We start from the raw sequence: 23,717 nt of genomic DNA, 5'->3' as shown, positions 1-23,717 counted from the left end.
GAATTGAAGTGCATAAGTTGGGAACATAGGCTGGCAGGGAAGGACACAAATGAAATGTGGAACTTGTTCAAGGAACAGGTGCTACGTGTCCTTGATATGTATGTCCCTGTCAGGCAGGGAAGAGATGGTCGAGTGAGGGAACCATGGTTGACAAGAGAGGTTGAATGTCTTGTTAAGAGGAAAAAGGTGACTTATGTAAGGCTGAGGAAACAAGGTTCAGACAGGGCATTGGAGGGATACAAGATAGCCAGGAGGGAACTGAAGAAAGGGATTAGGAGAGCTAAGAGAGGGCATGAACAATCTTTGGCGGGTAGGATCAAGGAAAACCCCAAGGCCTTTTACACATATGTGAGAAATATGAGAATGACTAGAGCGAGGGTAGGTCCGATCAAGGACAGTAGCGGGAGATTGTGTATTGAGTCTGAAGAGATAGGAGAGGTCTTGAACGAGTACTTTTCTTCTGTATTTACAAATGAGAGGGGCGATATTGTTGGAGAGGACAGTGTGAAACAGATTGGTAAGCTCGAGGAAATACTTGTTAGGAAGGAAGATGTGTTGGGCATTTTGAAAAACTTGAGGATAGACAAGTCCCCCGGGCCTGACGGGATATATCCAAGGATTCTATGGGAAGCAAGAGATGAAATTGCAGAGCCGTTGGCAATGATCTTTTCGTCCTCACTGTCAACAGGGGTGGTACCAGGGGATTGGAGAGTGGCGAATGTCGTGCCCCTGTTCAAAAAAGGGACTAGGGATAACCCTGGGAATTACAGGCCAGTTAGTCTTACTTCGGTGGTAGGCAAAGTAATGGAAAGGGTACTGAAGGATAGGATTTCTGAGCATCTGGAAAGACACTGCTTGATTAGGGATAGTCAGCACGGATTTGTGAGGGGTAGGTCTTGCCTTACAAATCTTATTGAATTCTTTGAGGAGGTGACCAAGCATGTGGATGAAGGTAAAGCAGTGGATGTAGTGTACATGGATTTTAGTAAGGCATTTGATAAAGTTCCCCATGGTAGGCTTATGCAGAAAGTAAGGAGGCATGGGATAGTGGGAAATTTGGCCAGTTGGATAACGAACTGGCTAACCGATAGAAGTCAGAGAGTGGTGGTGGATGGCAAATATTCAGCCTGGATCCCAGTTACCAGTGGCGTACCGCAGGGATCAGTTCTGGGTCCTCTGCTGTTTGTGATTTTCATTAATGACTTGGATGAGGGAGTTGAAGGGTGGGTCAGTAAATTTGCAGATGATACGAAGATTGGTGGAGTTGTGGATAGTAAGGAGGGCTGTTGTCGGCTGCAAAGAGACATAGATAGGATGCAGAGCTGGGCTGAGAAGTGGCAGATGGAGTTTAACCCTGAAAAGTGTGAGGTTGTCCATTTTGGAAGGACAAATATGAATGCGGAATACAGGGTTAACGGTAGAGTTCTTGGCAATGTGGAGGAGCAGAGAGATCTTGGGGTCTATGTTCATACATCTTTGAAAGTTGCCACTCAAGTGGATAGAGCTGTGAAGAAGGCCTATGGTGTGCTCGCGTTCATTAACAGAGGGATTGAATTTAAGAGCCGTGAGGTGATGATGCAGCTGTACAAAACTTTGGTAAGGCCACATTTGGAGTACTGTGTACAGTTCTGGTCGCCTCATTTTAGGAAGGATGTGGAAGCTTTGGAAAAGGTGCAAAGAAGATTTACCAGGATGTTGCCTGGAATGGAGAGTAGGTCTTACGAGGAAAGGTTGAGGGTGCTAGGCCTTTTCTCATTAGAACGGAGAAGGATGAGGGGCGACTTGATAGAGGTTTATAAGATGATCAGGGGAATAGATAGAGTAGACACAGAGACTTTTTCCCCGGGTGGAACAAACCATTACAAGGGGACATAAATTTAAGTTGAAAGGTGGAAGATATAGGAGGGATATCAGAGGCAGGTTCTTTACCCAGAGAGTAGTGGGGGCATGGAATGCACTGTCTGTGGAAGTAGTTGAGTCGGAAACATTAGGGACCTTCAAGCAGCTATTGGATAGGTATATGGATTACGGTTAAATGATATAGTGTAGATTTATTTGTTCTCAAGGGCAGCACGGTAGCATTGTGGATAGCACAATTGCTTCACAGCTCCAGGGTCCCAGGTTCGATTCCGGCTTGGGTCACTGACTGTGCGGAGTCTGCACGTCCTCCCCGTGTCTGCGTGGGTTTCCTCCGGGTGCTCCGGTTTCCTCCCACAATCCAAAGATGTGCGGGTTAGGTGAATTGGCCAATGATAAATTGCCCTTAATGTCCAAATTGCCCTTGGTGTTGGGTGAAGGTGTTGAGTTTGGGTAGGGTGCTCTTTCCAAGAGCCGGTGCAGACTCAAAGGGCCGAATGGCCTCCTTCTGCACTGTAAATTCAATGATAATCTATGATTAATCTAGGACAAAGGTTCGGCACAACATCGTGGGCCGAAGGGCCTGTTCTGTGCTGTATTTTCTATGTTCTATGTTCTATGTTCTCCCGCAGATGGAAATGGCTGGCACGAGGGGACATAACTTTAAACTGAGGGGTAATAGATATAGGACAGAGGTCAGAGGTAGGTTCTTTACGCAAAGAGTAGTGAGGTCGTGGAATGCCCTACCTGCTACAGCAGTGAACTCGCCAACATTGAGCGCATTTAAAAGTTTTTTGGATAAACATATGGATGATAATGGCATAGTGTAGGTTAGATGGCTTTTGTTTCAGTGCAACATCGTGGGCCGAAGGGCCTGTACTGCGCTGTATTGTTCTATGGGCCGAAGGGCCTGTACTGCGCTGTATTGTTCTATGTTCTATGTTCTATGTAACCCCTATCCCAATGATAATCCCCAACCACAATCCCAAATCCCAATGTGAATCTCCTCAATCCCCAATCCCAATGTGAATCCCATGAGTCCCCAATCCCAATATGAATCCCCTCAGTCCCCTATCACAATGTGAATCCCCTCAAACTCCAATCCCAATGTGAATCCCCCTCAGACCCCAATCCCAATGCGGAATCCTCAGGCCCCAATCCCAATGTGAATCCCCTCAGTCCCCAGTCCCAATGTGAATCCCCTCAGTCCCCAATCCCAATGTGAATCCCCTGAGTCCCCAAACCCAATGTGAATCATTTCAGTTGCAAACCCAATGCGGAATCCTCAGAGCCCAATCCCAATGTGAATCCTCTCATTCACCATTCCCAATGTGAATCACCCTCAGAACCCAATCCCAATGTGAATCCCCTCAGTCCCCCATCCCAATTCGGAATCCTCAAACCCCAATCCCAATGTGAATCCCATGAGTCACCAATCCCAATGTGAATCCCCTCAGTCCCCTATCACAATGTGAATCCCCTCAAACTCCAATCCCAATGTGAATCCCCCTCAGACCCCAATCCCAATGCGGAATCCTCAAACCCCAATCCCAAAGTGAATCCAATCAGTCCCCAATCCCAAGGTGAATCCCCCAGTATCCAATCCCAATGTGACTCTCCTCAATCCCCAATCCCAATGTGAATCCCCCTCAGAACCCAATCCCAATGCGGAATCCTCAGTCCCCAATCCCAATGTGAATCCCCTCAGTTCCCAGTCCCAATGTGAATCCCGTCAGTCCCCAATCTCAATGTGAATCCCCAGTGTCCCCAATCCCAGTGTGAATCATTTCAGTCGCAATCCCAATGCGGAATCCTCAGACCCCAATCCCAATGTGAATCCCCCTCAGAACCGAATCCCAATGCGGAATACTGAGACCACAATCCCAATGTGAATCCTCTCAGACCCCAATCCCAATGTGAATCTCGTCAATCCCCAATCCCAATGTGAATCCTCTCAAACCCCAACCCCAATGTTAATCCCGCACCTCAATCCCAAATCCCAATGTGAATCTCCTCAATACCCAATCCAATGTGAATCCCCTCAATCCGCAATCCCAATGCGAATCCCCTCAGTCCCCAATCCCAATGTGAATCCTCTCAGTCCCCAATCCCAATGTGACTTTCCTCAGTCCCCATTCACAATGTGTTTCTCCTCAGTCCTCAATCCCAATGTGAATCCCCTCAATCCACAATCCCAATGTGAATCCCCTCAATCCCCAATCCCAATGTGAATCCTCTCAGTCCCCAATCCCAATGTGACTTTCCTCAGTCCCCATTCACAATGTGATTCTCCTGAGTACTAAATCCCAATGTGAAACCCCTCAATCCCCAATCCCAATGTGAATCTCGTCAATCCCCAATCCCAATGTGAATCCTCTCAAACCCCAATCCCAATGTTAATCCCGCACCTCAATCCCAAATCCCAATGTGAATCTCCTCAATCCCCAATCCAATGTGAATCCCATGAGTCCCCAATCCCAATGTGAATCCTCTCAGTCCCCTATCACAATGTGAATCCCCTCTATCCCCAATCCCAATGTGAATCCCCTCTATCCCCAAACCCAATGTGAATCCCCTCTATCCCCAATCCCAAAGTGAATCCCCTCAGTCCCCAATCCCAAGGTGAATCCCCCCCCAGTATCCAATTCCAATGTGACTCTCCTCAATCCCCAGTCCCAATGTGAATCCCCTCAGTCCCCAATCCCAATGCGCAATCCTTAGTCCCCAATCCCAATGCGGAATCCTCAGGCCCCAATCCCAATGTGAATCCCCTCAGTCCCCAGTCCCAATGTGAATCCCATCAGTCCCCAATCTCAATGTGAATCCCCTGAGTCCCCAATCCCAATGTGAATCATCTCAGTGGCAATCCCAATGCGGAATCCTCAGACCCCAATGTGAATCCCCCTCAGAACCCAATCCCAATGCGGAATACTCAGACCACAATCCCATTGTGAATCCTCTCAGTCCCCAATCCCAATGTGAATCTCGTCAATCCCCAATCCCAATGTGAATCCTCTCAGTCCCAAACCCCAATGTGAATCCCCTCAGTCCCAAATCCCAATGTGAATCCCCTCAGTCCCCAATCCCACTGTGAATCCCCTCAGTCCCCAAACTCAGTGTTAATCCCCTCAGTCCCCAATCCCAATACTCCAATTTGGAGTGTTGCATACAGTTCTGGTCACCGCATTATAGGAAGGACGTGGAGGCTTTGGAGCGGGTGCAGAGGTGATTTACCAGGATGTTGCCTGGTATGGAGGGAAAATCTTATGAGGAAAGGCTGATGGACTTGAGGTTGTTTTCGTTGGAGAGAAGAAGGTTAAGAAGAGACTTCATAGAGGCATACAAAATGATCAGGGGGTTGGATAGGGTGGACAGTGAGAGCCTTCTCCCGCGGATGGAAATGGCTGGCACGAAGGGACATTACTTTAAACTTAGGGGTAATAGATATAGGACAGAGGTCAGAGGTAGGTTCTTTACGCAAAGAGTAGTGAGGTCGTGGAATGCCCTACCTGCTACAGCAGTGAACTCGCCAACATTGAGGGCATTTAAAAGTTTTTTGGATAAACATATGGATGATAATGGCATAGTGTAGGTCAGATGGCTTTTGTTTCGGTGCAACATCGAGGGCCGAAGGGCCTGTACTGCGCTGTATTGTTCTATGTTCTATGTAACCCCAATCCCAATGATAATCCCCAACCTCAATCACAAATCCCAATGTGAATCTCCTCAATCCCCAATCCCAATGTGAATCCCATGAGTCCCCAATCCCGATGTGAATCCCCTCAGTCCCCTATCACAATGTGAATCCCCTCCAACTCCAATCCCAATGTGAATCCCCCTCAGACCCCAATCCCAATGCGGAATCCTCAGGCCCCAATCCCAATGTGAATCCCCTCAGTCCCCAGTCCCAATGTGAATCCCCTCAGTCCCCAATCTCAATGTGAATCCCCTGAGTCCCCAAACCCAATGTGAATCATTTCAGTCGCAAACCCAATGCGGAATCCTCAGACCCGAATCCCAATGTGAATCCTCTCATTCACCATTCCCAATGTGAATCACCCTCAGAACCCAATCCCAATGTGAATCCCCTCAGTCCCCAATCCCAATTCGGAATCCTCAAAACCCAATCTCAAAGTGAATCCCCTCAGTCCCCAATCCCAAGGTGAATCCCCCCCAGTATCCAAACCCAATGTGACTCTCCTCAGTCCCCAATCCCAATGTGAATCCCCTCAGTCCACAATCCCAATGGGGAATCCTCAGTCCCCAATCCCAATGCGGAGTCCTCAGGCCCCAATCCCAATGTGATTCCCCTCAGTTCCCAGTCCCAATGTGAATCCCGTCAGTCCCCAATCTCAATGTGAATCCCCAGTGTCCCCAATCCCAATGTGAATCATTTCAGTCGCAATCCCAATGCGGAATCCTCAGACCCCAATCCCAAAGTGAATCCCCCTCAGAACCGAATCCCAATGCGGAATACTCAGACCACAATCCCAATGTGAATCCTCTCAGTCCCCAATCCCAATGTGACTTTCCTCAGTCCCCAATCACAATGTGATTCTCGTCAATCCCCAATCCCAATGTGAATCCTCTCAAACACCAATCCCAATGTTAATCCCGCACCTCAATCCCAAATCGCAATGTGAATCTCCTCAATCCCCAATCCAATGTGAATCCCATGAGTCCCCAATCCCAATGTGAATCCCCTCAGTCCCCTATCACAATGTGAATCCCCTCAAACTCCAATCCCAATGTGAATCCCCCTCAGGCCCCAATCCCAATGTGAATCCCCTCTATCCACAATCCTAATGTGAATCCCCACAGTCCCCAATCCCAATGTGACTTTCCTCAGTCCCCATTCACAATGTGATTCTCCTAAGTCCTCAATCCCAATGTGAATCCCCTCAATCCACAATCCCAATGTGAATCCCCTCAAACCCCAATCCCAATGTGAATCCTCTCAGTCCCCAATCCCAATGTGACTTTCCTCAGTCCCCATTCACAATGTGATTCTTATGAGTCCTCAATCCCAATGTGAATCCCCTAAATCCCCAATCCCAATGTGAATCGTCTCAATCCCCAATCCCAATGTGAATCCACTCCGTCCCCAATCCCAATGTGAATCCCCTCAGTCCCTAATCTGAATGTGAATCTCCCCAATCCCGTATCCCAATGTGATTCCCCTCAGTCCCCAATCCCAATGTGTATCCCCTCAGTCCCCAATCCCAATGTGAATCCCCTCAATCCCCAATCCCAATGCGGAATCCTCAGTCCCCAATCCCAATGTGAATCTCCTCAATCCTGTATCCCAATGTGAATCCCCTCAATCCCCAATCCCAATGCGGAATCCTCAGGCCCCAATCCCAATGAGAATCCCCTCAGTCCCCAATCACAATGTGAATCCCATCAATCCCCAATCCCAATGTGAATCCCCTCAGTCCAATCCCAATGTGAATCCCCTCAGTGCCCAATCCCAATGTGAATCCACTCAATCCCCATTCCCAATGTGAATCCCCTCATTCAAATCCCAATGTGAATCCCCTCAGGCCCCAATCCCAATGTGAATCCCCTAATCCCCAATCCATGTGAATCCCCTGAATCTCCATTCCCAATGTGAATCCCCTCAGTCCCCAATCCCAATGTGAATCCCCTCAATCCCCAATCTCAATGTGAATATCCTCAACTCCCAATCCCAATGTGAATCCCCTCAGTCCCCAATCCCAGTGTGAATCATTTCAGTCGCAATCCCAATGCGGAATCCTCAGACCCCAATCCCAAAGTGAATCCCCCTCAGAACCCAATCCCAATGCGGAATACTCAGACCACAATCCCAATGTGAATCCTCTCAAACACCAATCCCAATGTTAATCTCGTAAATCCCCAATCCCAATGTGAATCCTCTCAAACACCAATCCCAATGTTAATCCCGCACCTCAATCCCAAATCCCAATGTGAATCTCCTCAATCCCCAATCCAATGTGAATCCCATGAGTCCCCAATCCCAATGTGAATCCCCTCAGTCCCCTCTCACAATGTGAATCCCCTCAAACTCCAATCCCAATGTGAATCCCCCTCAGACCCCAATCCCAATGTGAATCCCCTCTATCCACAATCCTAATGTGAATCCCCACAGTCCCCAATCCCAATGTGAATCCTCTCAGTCCCCAATCCCAATGTGACTTTCCTCAGTCCCCATTCACAATGTGATTCTCCTAAGTCCTCAATCCCAATGTGAATCCCCTCAATCCACAATCCCAATGTGAATCCCCTCAAACCCCAATCCCAATGTGAATCCTCTCAGTCCCCAATCCCAATGTGACTTTCCTCAGTCCCCATTCACAATGTGATTCTCCTGAGTCCTCAATCCCAATGTGAATCCCCTAAATCCCCAATCCCAATGTGAATCGTCTCAATCCCCAATCCCAATGTGAATCCACTCCGTCCCCAATCCCAATGTGAATCCCCTCAGTCCCTAATCTGAATGTGAATCTCCCCAATCCCGTATCCCAATGTGATTCCCCTCAGTCCCCAATCCCAATGTGAATCCCCTCAGTCCCCAATCCCAATGTGAATCCCCTCAATCCCCAATCCCAATGCGGAATCCTCAGTCCCCAATCCCAATGTGAATCTCCTCAATCCTGTATCCCAAGGTGAATCCCCTCAATCCCCAATCCCAATGTGAATCCCCTCAGTCCCCAATCCCAATGCGGAATCCTCAGGCCCCAATCCCAATGAGAATCCCCTCAGTCCCCAATCACAATGTGAATCCCATCAATCCCCAATCCCAATGTGAATCCCCTCAGTCCAATCCCAATGTGAATCCCCTCAGTGCCCAATCCCAATGTGAATCCACTCAATCCCCATTCCCAATGTGAATCCCCACATTCAAATCCCAATGTGAATCCCCTCACTCCCCAATCCCAATGTGAATCCCCTCAATCCCCAATCTCAATGTGAATATCCTCAACTCCCAATCCCAATGTGAATCCCCTCAGTCCCCAACCCCAATGTGAATCATTTCAGTCGCAAACCCAATGCGGAATCCTCAGACCCCAATCCCAATGTGAATCCTCTCATTCACCATTCCCAATGTGAATCACACTCAGAACCCAATCCCAATGTGAATCCCCTCAGTCCCCAATCCCAATTCGGAATCCTCAAACCCCAATCCCAAAGTGAATCCCCTCAGTCCCCAATCCCAAGGTGAATCCCCCCCAGTATCCAATCCCAATGTGACTCTCCTCAATCCCCAATCCCAAAGTGAATCCCCTCAGTCCCCAATCCCAATGCGGAATCCTCAGTCCCCAATCCCAATGCGGAGTCCTCAGGCCCCAATCCCAATGTGAATCCCCTCAGTTCCCAGTCCTAATGTGAATCCCGTCAGTCCCCAATCTCAATGTGAATCCCCAGTGTCCCCAATCCCAGTGTGAATCATTTCAGTCGCAAGCCCAATGCGGAATCCTCAGACCCCAATCCCAAAGTGAATCCCCCTCAGAACCCAACCCCAATGCGGAATACTCAGACCACAATCCCAATGTGAATCCTCTCAGTCCCCAATACCAATGTGAATCTCGTCAATCCCCAATCCCAATGTGAATCCTCTCAAACCCCAATCCCAATGTTAATCCTGCACCTCAATCCCAAATCCCAATGTGAATCTCCTCAATCCCCAATCCAATGTAAATCCCATGAGTCCCCAATCCCAATGTGAATCCCCTCAGTCCCCTATCACAATGTGAATCCCCTCAAACTCCAATCCCAATGTGAATCCCCCTCAGACCCCAATCCCAATGTGAATCCCCTCTATCCGCAATCCCAATGTGAATCCCCACAGTCCCCAATCCCAATGTGAATCCCCTCAGTCCCGAATCCCAATGTGAATCCCCTCAATCCCCAATCCCAATGCGGAATCCTCAGTCCCCAATCCCAATGTGAATCTCCTCAATCCTGTATCCCAATGTAAATCCCATGAGTCCCCAATCCCAATGTGAATCCCCTCAATCCCCAATCCCAATGCGGAATCCTCAGGCCCCAATCCCAATGAGAATCCCCTCAGTCCCCAATCACAATGTGAATCCCATCAATCCCCAATCCCAATGTGAATCCCCTCAGTCCAATCCCAATGTGAATCCCCTCAGTGCCCAATCCCAATGTGAATCCACTCAATCCCCATTCCCAATGTGAATCCCCTCATTCAAATCCCAATGTGAATCCCTTCAGGCCCCAATCCCAATGTGAATCCCTTAATCCCCAATCCATGTGAATCCCCTGAATCTCCATTCCCAATGTGAATCCCCTCAGTCCCCAATCCCAATGTGAATCCCCTCAATCCCCAATCTCAATGTGAATATCCTCAACTCCCAATCCCAATGTGAATCCCCTCAGTCCCCAATCCCAGTGTGAATCATTTCAGTCGCAATCCCAATGCGGAATCCTCAGACCCCAATCCCAAAGTGAATCCCCCTCAGAACCCAATCCCAATGCGGAATACTCAGACCACAATCCCAATGTGAATCCTCTCCGTCCCCAATCCCAATGTGAATCTCGTAAATCCCCAATCCCAATGTGAATCCTCTCAAACACCAATCCCAATGTTAATCCCGCACCTCAATCCCAAATCCCAATGTGAATCTCCTCAATCCCCAATCCAATGTGAATCCCATGAGTCCCCAATCCCAATGTGAATCCCCTCAGTCCCCTATCACAATGTGAATCCCCTCAAACTCCAATCCCAATGTGAATCCCCCTCAGACCCCAATCCCAATGTGAATCCCCTCTATCCACAATCCTAATGTGAATCCCCACAGTCCCCAATCCCAATGTGAATCCTCTCAGTCCTGTAAGGTTTTCGGGCAATTCGGCCCTTTTCGGAGAAACTCAGAGACTTTAAACCGACTTTCCAGCCAAGGGAACAGAACCAGTTTTCCCAGCAGGCTTGGCCCGCTGAGCCGAGTAAGGGCATAAATACATAAACATTTACAAACACCCCCCTAGGAGCTACAAGGAAGAAGGGGCCAGACAAACAAGATAACATCAAGACACAGACAAAGGGGCACGGGAATACACAGGAGGCTTGCATGCAAGCAGGACAATGGGATGGTCATAGCCCCATGCAAATGTAAATGACCTGGCCTCCACCAGAGTAGAATCCAATTAGCACCCCATCAACATAGCGAGGTGAGAACAGCAGCCATCTCCGGAGCAGCTGGAAGACACTGAAATTCTCCACAGAAGAGCCTAACCTCATTAAAACTAGAAATCAGACTGTCTGAGTCCAGCATATTGCGCTGGAAAAGCCCTTAGAAAATCAGCGGTAGAGGAAAAACCAAGTTGGAGGCGGACCTGGGGGAGGTACTCCAATCTTGACAGAAGCTACCGGCAGAAACTCACTGGGAGGAGGGGGGCGGAGCCAGCGCCAAATTCAAATCGCGCAAGTCTGAAAAAAACCAAGTTGGAGGCGGACCTGGGGGAGGTACTCCAAGCTTGACAGAAGCTACCGGCAGAAAACCCAAGTTGGAGGCGGACCTGGGGGAGGTACTCCAAGCTTGACAGAAGCTGCCGGCTGAAACTCACTGAAGGAAGGGGGCGGAGCCAGCGCCAAATTCAAATCGCGCAGGTCTGCCCAGCTGGAAGAAGCGGACCTGCAAGGAATACCCCGGAAACATACAGCTCTGACCGGCCCAAAGGGGGCGGGACCAGCGGGAACTTTTAAAAACTTACCTTCTCAATGCAAAAGGGGCTGGCCGATCACAGAACAAAGCCAGGTATAACTATATAAAAGGGGCTGTGTTTTCGAGAGGGGGCTGTTCGTTCCTGGCTCGACCTCTGCACCCCTGACTTGACCTCTGCAGCCTGTGACCGTAAGTAACCCGCAGCAGCTTGCGAAACTCCCTTGATTTTAATAGTGGTTGAGGCTTTGGGGAAGGGAACTTGTTTTGTGCCTTGTGATTTTGCTAAAACCTGTGTAACTGTAAGAATTTTCGTTGTGTCCGCTATATTACCTTTTGAATAGACTTAGTTGTATTAGAGCATAAGATTTTACTGTGTTTCTTCTGTTGATGATTTTGACCTGGGTTTTACAATAAATCTTGATTTGATGCTAATTGGAGTCGTTTAAATTCTTCAATCCTTCACCAGCGATCTCTGACCAAGTCATTGTTAAAATACTCCTCACCTTAATTCCGGGTTCAGGAATCGAGGGTCATCTTGAGCGATTCACTCAGGACAGACTGCTGGTTAGGGAATAAACAGCAGTGTCCTATTCTCTCTCTTGGGAAAGCTACTCTAGTGGAGTAGGAACCGGGTGGCTGTTGCACCACCGGCAAGAGAGAGAATCACCTGGGTATTGGTAGGGGTCTGGAGATCTGTGTGATATAAGTCTCAGGCTGTCGGTTAGGAATAAACGGCAGGCTTGAATCAGTGCTCTCTTCAGTGGAAGTGTCCCAGTGCGACATCCCCTGGCCTCTGAAGTTTCAGTGCCAGCTGGAGAGAGACACACACAGATATTCGAACCCCAGATATTGGCCCAGTAGTGGAGTAGCGGAGATGGCACCCTCTACAATGGCGACCGCGACAGGACCCCGGTGGTTTGGAGTATGTGACTTGGCAGAGGGGGTGAGGGAACGAAGCAAAATGGAGGAGAGAATATCCTCATATTTGTGGCAAAAGGTCAACCTCACCAAACCTTGGGTCTCAGAATTGATCAATGCGGAGCAACCGGTAATGGCAGCTGCTGCATGGACAGAAAGCAAGGCGCACAAAAGGCACTTGGAGAAGGCAGTTTGGCTGGTTTGCCTGTCTCAGCAAGTAGTCAACGCAGAGCAAAGAATCGAAGAGTTAGAGCAGGAGGCTAGCGCAGCGGAACGACTGCGGGGGGAAGTGGCAGAAATGAAACAGGAAAGCGAGTCTAACAGATGTGAGAAGGACTACCTCCACTGCCAGATAGTGGAGGGTAAAGAAAAGGAACGGAGGCTCCAGGAACTCTATGCTCGGAGTACAGAGCAGTGTAGGAAGCTGGAGGGGAAGTTCCGGGACATCCAGGCAGCGTACCGGGTGGCTCGCGAGGAAGTAGGGGACTGTGCCCATGGGCCGTGCCAGGCACGAATAACGGAGTTGGAGGAGACCTTGTCCAAGTTCAGGGGACAGATACACCTGGTAGGTCCAGGGGGGGTCCCAAGGGGCAAGGTGCTCCTCGCAGCGGATGATTCCCCAAAGGCCAAGGGGAATAGACCGCCTCCTGAGGCACCGGGATCGTGTCCGGGTCGGCAGGGGGGGATCGGGCTGCACGTTAAGGGGCAAGTCCAAGGGGGGTCGGCAGTGCATCCCCAGGTAGCGGCGTCTCCTATATGGGTAGCTAGCCCGGGGACAGGGGGGCTACCCAACGAGGCAGGAGAGCTGGACAGTGGGGAGGAGGAGCAGGAACCCCAGGTAGGGCAGATGTGCCCTGTCAGGCAAAGGAGGTATGGTCCCCCGGCGGGGATGGCAAATAGGGGACCAATTGAGGGCGACATTATCGTTCCTCATGGGGCATCCGCGCTCAGGGGGATGGTGGCCCACGTTCCCAAACTAACTCAGAAGGGGGACCCATCGCTGCATTTTATGGAGGTAGAACAGGCAGCCCACATCAATGACTGCGACGAAGGGGAGCAAATAAAGATGCTCCTGATAACCCTAGATGCCCAGCTATGCAGGACAGTGACCTCTGGGAATGGGGGAAGACCTGACACCTGGGCGGCAGCACAGACTGCTGTTCTGGAGGCCATGGGCTTGAATCTGGGGAGCCCTTTCATGAGGGTGGGGGAAACCAAGCAGCAACCAGGGGAATCTCCCACCATGTTCGCAGACAGACTGTGGACTGTTTATATGGAGGCATGCGGGATTCAAGCGGATAGGCGAAATCTAGGGGAAAGAACCGCCCACTGGCTGAAAACGTTAGTTGCCAATTGTCTCCCTAACGTTAGGGCAAAAGCCGAACACTGGTTCGACCCGCAAACCCCGGCCCTTAACGAGGAAGAGGTCCTCAGGAAACTTACCCTCGCCTATCGTAATGGGGAGAGGGGTGAGGACAAGCCCCTTAAGGGTAAAGTGCACGAAATCGTGCCAGCAGCCCCTAAGAGAGAGTGGAAGCATGAGGGCACTCGAACCTCCGACAAGAAACCGGTATGCTACGGGTGTGGGAAAGCCGGGCATTTCAAAAGGGAATGCAAAAACCCCAACAAACAGGAGAGGGCTCCCGCAGTAGAGAGTCAGACCCCGATGGCAGGAGCAGCTGCCCCGGGAACCATCGAGATAAGTAAGATCTTAGCCCTTTTGCAAGGCTCAGGACAGGTGGCTATGGCAACGGGCCAGGGGCAGCCCGCCCCCGCACCCAGAGAAGCCTCCGAATGACTAGCCCCTCAGCAACCCACCTTTCTATGCCCATTAGAGTATGGCCCATGCGGGAGACCCTGGGTAAAAATGGAGGTCCAGGATACGGTCGGGAGTTACCTACTGGACACAGGGGCTTCCAGTACTATAGTCCACACAGACAATCCCCGGGAATCCCCTCTGTCCAGCGGGGTACCCTATAGCCTCATTGGATTTACCGGGAACGAAAAAACGGGTTTTTTCTCTGTTCCCCTGTCTATCAGGTTAGGGGCACTCCAGGCGCATTGGAAATGCGTCCTGATGAGATGGGAACAGGAGGGGAAAGGGATCCTAGGAGCTGACTTCATAGTGGCTCATCAGATCCTGGTGGACCTAAGAAATCACTGCCTGTGGGGTGCAGCTACGGAAGGGGCTGAAAGGGAGTTGAGGGTAATAGACAGAGCCCAGGAGAAGGGGGCTTTGTGCGTGGTACAGCCAAAGGAAGGGTACGATCTAGAAGCCCTGGAGAGGAATACCCCGGAAGAATTCAGGGAGTATGTCCGCAAGAATCTGGCTGCTTTTGCCACCCACAAGCATGATTGTGGGAGAGTTACTGGGACAGAGGTCAGGGTAGATGGGGACCCCATGTCCCAGCCCCAGAAACAGTACCGCTTCCCCCGGGAAGCAGAGGCAGACTTGGAGGTGGCCCTAAACTCACTGGTGCGGCAAGGAGTGTTGAGGACAATTGCCACCCATGTAAACTCCCCGCTCTGGCCGGTGAGGAAGCCGGACAACTCCTGGAGGGCCACCGTGGACTACAGAGTCCTGAATAAACACATTCCAGCCTGCGCCCCAACGGTGGCGGCCGTGGCAGACTTGCTAGGAGAAATTCCAGCATCCGCTTCAATTTTTACGGTGCTGGATATTTCAAATGGATTTTGGTCAGTCCCAGTCAGAAGGGAAGACCAATACAAGTTTGCATTTACTTTTAAGGGGCAACAATACACCTGGACCTGTCTCCCGCAGGGATTCCACAACAGCCCGAGCATTTTCCATCAATGTATGGCAGAATGCTTAAAGGGCTTCAGTGAGCCACACAAGCTGGTGCAGTATGTGGACGACATCCTGTTGTTCACCAGTACTAGGGAGGAGCATGGGCCCCTAGTGGACGAGCTGTTGGGGATGTTACACAAAGGAGGGCTGAAAGTTAACCCTAAAAAGGCACAGATCGGGCTAGGGGAGGTGAAGTTCCTGGGATTAACCCTGAGAGCTGGGGAGAGAGGGATTGACACCGCCAGGAGACAAACAGTGCAGGAACTCCCAGTCCCCGTAGATGTAAAGGGGATACGGTCCTTTTTAGGAATCACCGGCTACTGCAGGGATTTCATTGAGGACTATGCCACCACAGCAGCGCCTCTGCTTAGGCTGCTGCACAAGGGGGTGGAGTGGGACTGGGACAGCAAATGTGAGACGGCGTTCGTCCAACTCAAGCAGGACTTGCAGAAAGCCCCAGCCCTGGGAGCCATTGACCCCCGGGAGGAGTTTTTCCTGGAGGTGGCCGCAGGCAGCGATGGCCTGAGTGCTGTGCTCCTCCAGACCCGACATGGCAAATTGAGGCCGGTGGTGTACTCCTCTCGGGTCCTCACAGACGTGGAGCGGGCATACTCCAACTGTGAGAGGCATCTGCTGGCCACCCACTGGGCGGTAAAACGAATGCAGGTATTTGTTAGGATGGGCCCCATCACTCTCCTGACACATCACACCCCGACCCAGATGCTGCTGGACGGCCGGATCAAGGACGGCACGGTCAGCAGCGCCAGGATCACCAGGTGGACCCTCCTGCTGTCTCAGATGGCCCTTCAGGTAAAAGGGCTGAATGAGCCGCAGCTCGCAGCCAACCTGATATACCCCGGGGAGCCACACCACTGTTCCGTAGAAGGGGTATGGGAGGTAGGGTTCGGACTCCGGGCAGGGCTGCACCCGACAGGGAGGGAGATCTATGTGGATGGGTCCAGTACGGTAGCGGAGGGCGTCAGGCTCACGGGCTGCGGGATCTGGGACCCCGATGCCGACATAGCCCTGGCCCTTAAACTCCCCCATACCCTCAGCGCGCAGCAGGCAGAGCTGGCTGCAGTGATGTATGTGGTGACCCACCCCGACCGGTTTCCCACGCCGTATACCATCTGTTCAGATAGCATGTTTACATGCAACTCCTGCACGGAGTACCTGGCTATCTGGTCCCGCCGAGGATACACCTCCTCGGATGGAAAACCACTGGCCACAAAACCCCTCCTCGAGAAAATCGTGGCGGCAGTTGGGCAGGGGGAGGACAGGTATATCTTCAAGGTGAAAGCTCACTCCAAAACAGAGCCACGGGGCAAGGGGAACCAGAAAGCAGACGGCCTGGCTCGAGAGGGGGCTAAGAATGGGATAGCGTGGGACCCGTACGAAGAGGGACAGGTAGCGGCCGTTACAAGACAGCCCCAGAGGGGGGATGGGACGAGTTTGGCCCCAGATCTGGCCACTGCCCAGGGACAGGACCCCGAACTGAAAAAAATCATAACGGCCATGGGTAAACAGGAAAGGATAGAGGGGCCCTATGGGGGAAAGGACATCACACTGAAGGAGGGCATGCTCTTCAGGGGGGACCAGTGGATAGTGCCTTCCCAGCATCATAGGGAATTTATAGAAATGGCCCATGAGAGCCCCGGAGCGGGACATCCCGGCCCTGAGACCACCTGGCAACGGGTGGAGAGGGTGGGGTGGTGGCCGAGCCTCCGGGAGGATGCTCGCGATTTTTGTGCGAGCTGCCTGGTGTGTGCTACCAATAACCCGGACCCCAAGAAGAGAAAGGTCTCGTTGGGGCACATCCGCAGGGTGGAGGGGCCCTGGCAGTCGATACAGATCGACTATATTGGACCCCTTCCCCCAGCGGCGGGGGGTTACAAGTACTGTCTGGTGTTGGTGGATATTTTCACCAAGTGGGTGGAAGCCTTCCCCTGCCGAACAGCCACCGCCACAGGCACAGCCAGGATACTGGTCAGGGAGGTATTCTCGAGGTGGGGACTCCCACAGTTTGTAGAGTCAGATCAGGGGAGTCACTTCACGGGACAAGTGATGCAAGCGACCCTGAAAGTCCTGGGGATTAAGGCCAAATGGCATGTGGCTTATAACCCTCAATCCTCAGGTCCTGTGGAAAGGTTAAACAGGACTATAAAGGAAAGGATCAGGAAAGAAACAGGCAGCTCGCCCAACCGGTGGGTAGAAATCTTACCCTTAGTTTTAATGGGGATCCGGGCAAGCCAGTCCAGAAGCACAGGGTACTCCCCGCACGAGCTCATGACAGGGAGAGTCATGAGAACCCCGATCCATGTCAGGGTACCTTCCCTGACAGAGGGGCAGCTTAAGGAGGTAAATCGAGACAAGTTTGCTAAGAAGCTGATGGAGCAGCTGAAAGAAATTAACTGGCAGGCAGCGTTTAATATGGGGACCCAGCACCGGAGGAACAAGCTGCTACTCGAGCCCCACACTACCCAGGAATGGGCCATAGGGGACCAAGTAATGGTCCGGAATTTTGCACGGGTAGGAGCCTTTGAGCCACTGTACGCGGGACCATACAGTATAGTGGACAAGGCCAGCCCCATGGTTTACGCAGTACAGCTCCCCCGGAAGATTAAATGGTTCCACGTGAACCAGTGCAAACTTTTCGACCCCACCAGGGCCGGTAAGAGTAAGTTGGGGGGGGGACTGGGAGTGATAATAGAGAAACCACCTGCAGAATTGACGGCGGTAGGGGAGGTCCCTAACTCCACGACCACACAACCGGTGGCAAGGTGCTGTCCCGAAGGGGCAGTCCCAAAGAGACCGACAGTGCTGCAAGCACCCAGCCCAGGGACAGTGATGACTCCCAAGCCCTTACCTGTGGGTCAGGTAGCCTGCCTTAGTATAGAGGCTAAGGAGGCGGAGGAAGGGGAAATATCACCTTGGGCCTGGGAACCAGTCAGGGGACGAAGGAGCAATCGGGTCTCCAAGCCCCCGGTAAGATGGTCCCCATCCCATCTCCCTGTCACCCGGTCCCGCAGTAAGGGGGCCCGAGTGGGAGGGAGCGCTGAGGGATCCCCGAACCCTGTTGGGGAGGGAGCGGCAAGAGGCAGCCCGAACCCCCGGGAGGGGACGGTCTGGCCCGAGCTATTCGACCAAACAGGCGGACTGCCCCCGTTTAGCGGGGCACAGTTTTAATTTGGCCACCCGGAGACGGGTGGCACTGTATATATCATATTCCCTTTTCTTTCCCCCTGCTAGTTCTAATTAGTATGTAGTTGTGTGTGAGGTATTTGGGATCGTGGGGACACAGAAGCGCCTGGTGCAAGGGTAAAATGATGAAGCACCAGGCACTAGGACCCTGGTGCAGCTGGGCTGTAAAACACAGAACCCCAGACAGGCTGCGGCAACTTCAAAGCAGGAGCTGCTGCTGCCACCGGATAGCGGCAGGCACTAGGACCCTGGGGAGCCGGGCTGTAAACACAGAACCCCAGACAGGCTGCGGCAACTTCAAAGCAGGAGCTGCTGCCGCCACCGAATAGCACCCATGCACTTCAAGGTAGGTAATTCTGTGGAGGCAAGGATGTGTTTTGTTTGTCTTACAGATGGGGCACCCGACGATGTGGAGTTTGCTGATCCTGGCGATGGTGGGACCGGGAGAACTCCGCAGAGGAGAGACAGAAGAGTCCTTTGTCTATGGGTGTTCTGGCGGCAGAGCCCCCCTGGTCACTACCGGACAGGGAAACCAGGTGGCCATAGAACAGGCCCGCTACTCACACCTAGGGAGATGGCCTGGGTGGCTGGGGTCGAACTCGACCAGGTACTCCAGCCACCAGAGCTTCACCTATGGAGAAGCCTCGGTACTCTGCGAGGAGATACAGGTGGCGACTGACCGGGTTAGGGTGACTGAGGGCAGGCGGGTGTGTTTAACCTGTGAGGGGGACGTTCCTGTGGGGAGATGGTGGTGGCTCAGGAAGCTGAGCCCGGACATGAGGGATCGATCCTCGGACTGGGAACGAATGGACAATGACACCTACCGAACCATCACGGGGTCACCGGGTAGGATCACCGTTTGCTGGGATAAGTGGTGGGCTTCCGACCAGGGCATGTATCTATGTTTGTGGGGGTCGGCCAAGGCATGTCCACAAGGGGCATCAATCACCTTTGTAAGGTGGTGGCAAGACACCGGACATGGGATAAATTGGGATCAGAATGGGAAGGGATGTGTAACCCCCGGAGGGAAAGAAACCGTGAGAGCTACCGAACTGCTGGTTCAGGTAAAGAGGCCCCTACCCACAGCCCAACCAATCGACCCTCACAACTGTCCAATCACCACCCGGGGCCCCGAAAATGGTTTGCTGCTCATCCCAACGAAAAAACTATTATACCAGGGGGTACATTACGCGGTGGCATCGGTGGTGCTAAACCTAACCGAGGTGAAGTTACCGGAATGGTGCCCTCGCAAGACTGAACTATTGTACCAGGCGCTGCTGAAGGACATGTTCCAGAAATTCCACAATTTGGATTTTGGGGACGTGGAAGTGGAGGATTTGTACAATAGGGCGGGGGAACTTAATGGGGACTCCAGTAGACAACGTAGAGGGCTAGTCAATGATGGGTTCACTGCCTTCAATACGGGGACATCCATTGTCAACAGCATGGATACTGTAGAGCTGGCCTTGCAAATCAATCAGCTAAAAGGCCAGCTGAGAAAGGTATTGAAGGATGAGAACACAGTAGTGCGGTCGGGCTTGCACGAGGAGGTGGCAATGACCCTACATCTAAAAGAAATAATCGCGCAATTGGCAGGGCATGCAAAAGCCATTAACGCGCTAATTAAAGAAGACCGAAATTCATCAGATCAGGCTGCCCAGAATGAAGTGTGTGGGCTGTATGGTGCCTGGCTGCTAGGAGAGGGGAGGAGTAATCTGGAGGACCTGAGACAGGGTCAGGTCCCCTCGTGGATTAGCAACAGGCACTTGGCAGCGCTGCACCCATTCCACAGGGTTTTGAGTCCTTGCCAGCTCCGTGCAGCCTCAGAGGCATACCCGGTACCGGTCGATTGTGGGAGGTCAAACCACACGATCTTGGGGGTCATCGTGAGAATCCCAATCTTGGGTAGTCCAGCACAGCCGGTGCCGCTGTACCGAGTGGAGAATGTGGGGGTCATTCGTGGGGGGGTACACATTCGGTTTGGAAAGGTCCCGCCGTATGTCATAGTGCGGGAGCGAGCTGTGGCAGGCATTGACCTCTCGGGCTGCCGGAGCCGGGGAGCGCAGGTAATCCTGTGCCCTCAGCACCTGGGCACTGAGGCGCGACCCCAGTGCGGGTTCAGGACTGTTGGGGCAGAACCTATTAACTGCACCATGGAGGCAATGGCAGCGAGCCATGTCCAGCCCCAGGTGGCATATATAGGAAGTGGGACATACTGTGTCACCACTGGAGCCCAGCAGTATCAACATGGGCCACAGCAGTGGTGTCCGATACTGCACAGCAGCTTCTGTTTTAAACCCAAGGCAGAGGTCCAGGTGGCACAGCAACGGATACTGCCCATTCCACGACCCTCCTCAGTTCACCTCTCGGTACGGGAAAACATTACTAACATACAGGAATATGTGGCCCGTTTTGGGTACGATATTCCCCCGGTTAATGAAGACCTAAGGGTATTGCTGCAAGCTGTGGAAGTCTCACAAAGACACTTTTTCTCCTTAGAGCAAAAAGCCCAAAACATTGATCGTGAAATTACAGATCTCAAAGCCCCGGACTGGTGGAACATGGGATCATGGATTGTGATCCCAGCCTGGATCCGAATAGCCTCACATTTGTTAGTAGTGTTACAAGTTTTCGTAGTGTTATATTTATGTTGCCTCAGCTGCAGGTACCGACGACGGAGGAAAATGAAGAGCCTTCATCGGGTCCTCGGGGAGACGCTGAGTGCAGCCCACCAAAGAAAAGTCGTAGTGTAAATAGTTGTATACAGCGCGGGTCTTCAGTTATTTGACTGTAATATATGTACAGGGACCCTTACGTTTGGGGTTCCGGTGAAATGTGTATATGTTACTATGTGTTTAAATTAGATATGGTGTTTCTTTCCCTTTCATTGAAAACAGGGGTAGCCTAGATTAAGGGAACTGTCTTGGGAATTGTAATTTCGCATGTTGCTGAGGGGGGGACCTACGGTCCACACAAAGGCACACAATTGCCCTTCACCTGTGTCGATACGATCCAAGCAGGTAGGGACGTATCGAAGGGGCATCTGTAAGGTTTTCGGGCAATTCGGCCCTTTTCGGAGAAACTCAGAGACTTTAAACCGACTTTCCAGCCAAGGGAACAGAACCAGTTTTCCCAGCAGGCTTGGCCCGCTGAGCCGAGTAAGGGCATAAATACATAAACATTTACAAACACCCCCCTAGGAGCTACAAGGAAGAAGGGGCCAGACAAACAAGATAACATCAAGACACAGACAAAGGGGCACGGGAATACACAGGAGGCTTGCATGCAAGCAGGACAATGGGATGGTCATAGCCCCATGCAAATGTAAATGACCTGGCCTCCACCAGAGTAGAATCCAATTAGCACCCCATCAACATAGCGAGGTGAGAACAGCAGCCATCTCCGGAGCAGCTGGAAGACACTGAAATTCTCCACAGAAGAGCCTAACCTCATTAAAACTAGAAATCAGACTGTCTGAGTCCAGCATATTGCGCTGGAAAAGCCCCTAGAAAATCAGCGGTAGAGGAAAAACCAAGTTGGAGGCGGACCTGGGGGAGGTACTCCAATCTTGACAGAAGCTACCGGCAGAAACTCACTGGGAGGAGGGGGGCGGAGCCAGCGCCAAATTCAAATCGCGCAAGTCTGAAAAAAACCAAGTTGGAGGCGGACCTGGGGGAGGTACTCCAAGCTTGACAGAAGCTACCGGCAGAAAACCCAAGTTGGAGGCGGACCTGGGGGAGGTACTCCAAGCTTGACAGAAGCTGCCGGCTGAAACTCACTGAAGGAAGGGGGCGGAGCCAGCGCCAAATTCAAATCGCGCAGGTCTGCCCAGCTGGAAGAAGCGGACCTGCAAGGAATACCCCGGAAACATACAGCTCTGACCGGCCCAAAGGGGGCGGGACCAGCGGGAACTTTTAAAAACTTACCTTCTCAATGCAAAAGGGGCTGGCCGATCACAGAACAAAGCCAGGTATAACTATATAAAAGGGGCTGTGTTTTCGAGAGGGGGCTGTTCGTTCCTGGCTCGACCTCTGCACCCCTGACTTGACCTCTGCAGCCTGTGACCGTAAGTAACCCGCAGCAGCTTGCGAAACTCCCTTGATTTTAATAGTGGTTGAGGCTTTGGGGAAGGGAACTTGTTTTGTGCCTTGTGATTTTGCTAAAACCTGTGTAACTGTAAGAATTTTCGTTGTGTCCGCTATATTACCTTTTGAATAGACTTAGTTGTATTAGAGCATAAGATTTTACTGTGTTTCTTCTGTTGATGATTTTGACCTGGGTTTTACAATAAATCTTGATTTGATGCTAATTGGAGTCGTTTAAATTCTTCAATCCTTCACCAGCGATCTCTGACCAAGTCATTGTTAAAATACTCCTCACCTTAATTCCGGGTTCAGGAATCGAGGGTCATCTTGAGCGATTCACTCAGGACAGACTGCTGGTTAGGGAATAAACAGCAGTGTCCTATTCTCTCTCTTGGGAAAGCTACTCTAGTGGAGTAGGAACCGGGTGGCTGTTGCACCACCGGCAAGAGAGAGAATCACCTGGGTATTGGTAGGGGTCTGGAGATCTGTGTGATATAAGTCTCAGGCTGTCGGTTAGGAATAAACGGCAGGCTTGAATCAGTGCTCTCTTCAGTGGAAGTGTCCCAGTGCGACATCCCCTGGCCTCTGAAGTTTCAGTGCCAGCTGGAGAGAGACACACACAGATATTCGAACCCCAGATATTGGCCCAGTAGTGGAGTAGCGGAGATGGCACCCTCTACAGTCCCCAATCCCAATGTGACTTTCCTCAGTCCCCATTCACAATGTGATTCTCCTAAGTCCTCAATCCCAATGTGAATCCCCTCAATCCACAATCCCAATGTGAATCCCCTCAAACCCCAATCCCAATGTGAATCCTCTCAGTCCCCAATCCCAATGTGACTTTCCTCAGTCCCCATTCACAATGTGATTCTCCTGAGTCCTCAATACCAATGTGAATCCCCTAAATCCCCAATCCCAATGTGAATCGTCTCAATCCCCAATCCCAATGTGAATCCACTCCGTCCCCAATCCCAATGTGAATCCCCTCAGTCCCTAATCTGAATGTGAATCTCCCCAATCCCGTATCCCAATGTGATTCCCCTCAGTCCCCAATCCCAATGTGAATCCCCTCAGTCCCCAATCCCAATGTGAATCCCCTCAATCCCCAATCCCAATGCGGAATCCTCAGTCCCCAATCCCAATGTGAATCTCCTCAATCCTGTATCCCAAGGTGAATCC

At 51.5% G+C, this 23,717-nt stretch overlaps 1 protein-coding gene across 2 annotated transcripts; it reads left to right on the top strand.

The window, feature by feature from the left end:
- Positions 1–16,580: 16,580 nt before the first annotated feature.
- On the top strand, positions 16,581–22,762 carry LOC140390093 (protein NYNRIN-like). Of its 2 annotated transcripts, none has more exons than XM_072474999.1 (2): positions 16,581–18,799; positions 21,113–22,762. In XM_072474999.1, exon 1 carries the CDS (start codon positions 16,768–16,770, stop codon positions 18,436–18,438), a length of 1,671 nt encoding a protein of 556 aa, XP_072331100.1. In that variant the 5' UTR covers positions 16,581–16,767; the 3' UTR covers positions 18,439–18,799; positions 21,113–22,762. The 2 variants fall into 2 exon arrangements, with proteins under 2 accessions (XP_072331100.1, XP_072331098.1); XM_072474997.1 differs by lacking the exon at positions 21,113–22,762 and adding an exon at positions 20,953–21,103.
- The last annotated feature ends 955 nt before the right edge of the window (positions 22,763–23,717 follow it).

The sequence above is a fragment of the Scyliorhinus torazame genome, chromosome 14, assembly GCF_047496885.1.
Source record: "Scyliorhinus torazame isolate Kashiwa2021f chromosome 14, sScyTor2.1, whole genome shotgun sequence".
Taxonomy (NCBI): domain Eukaryota; kingdom Metazoa; phylum Chordata; class Chondrichthyes; order Carcharhiniformes; family Scyliorhinidae; genus Scyliorhinus; species Scyliorhinus torazame.
This window is presented reverse-complemented; position numbering and strand designations above follow the sequence as displayed.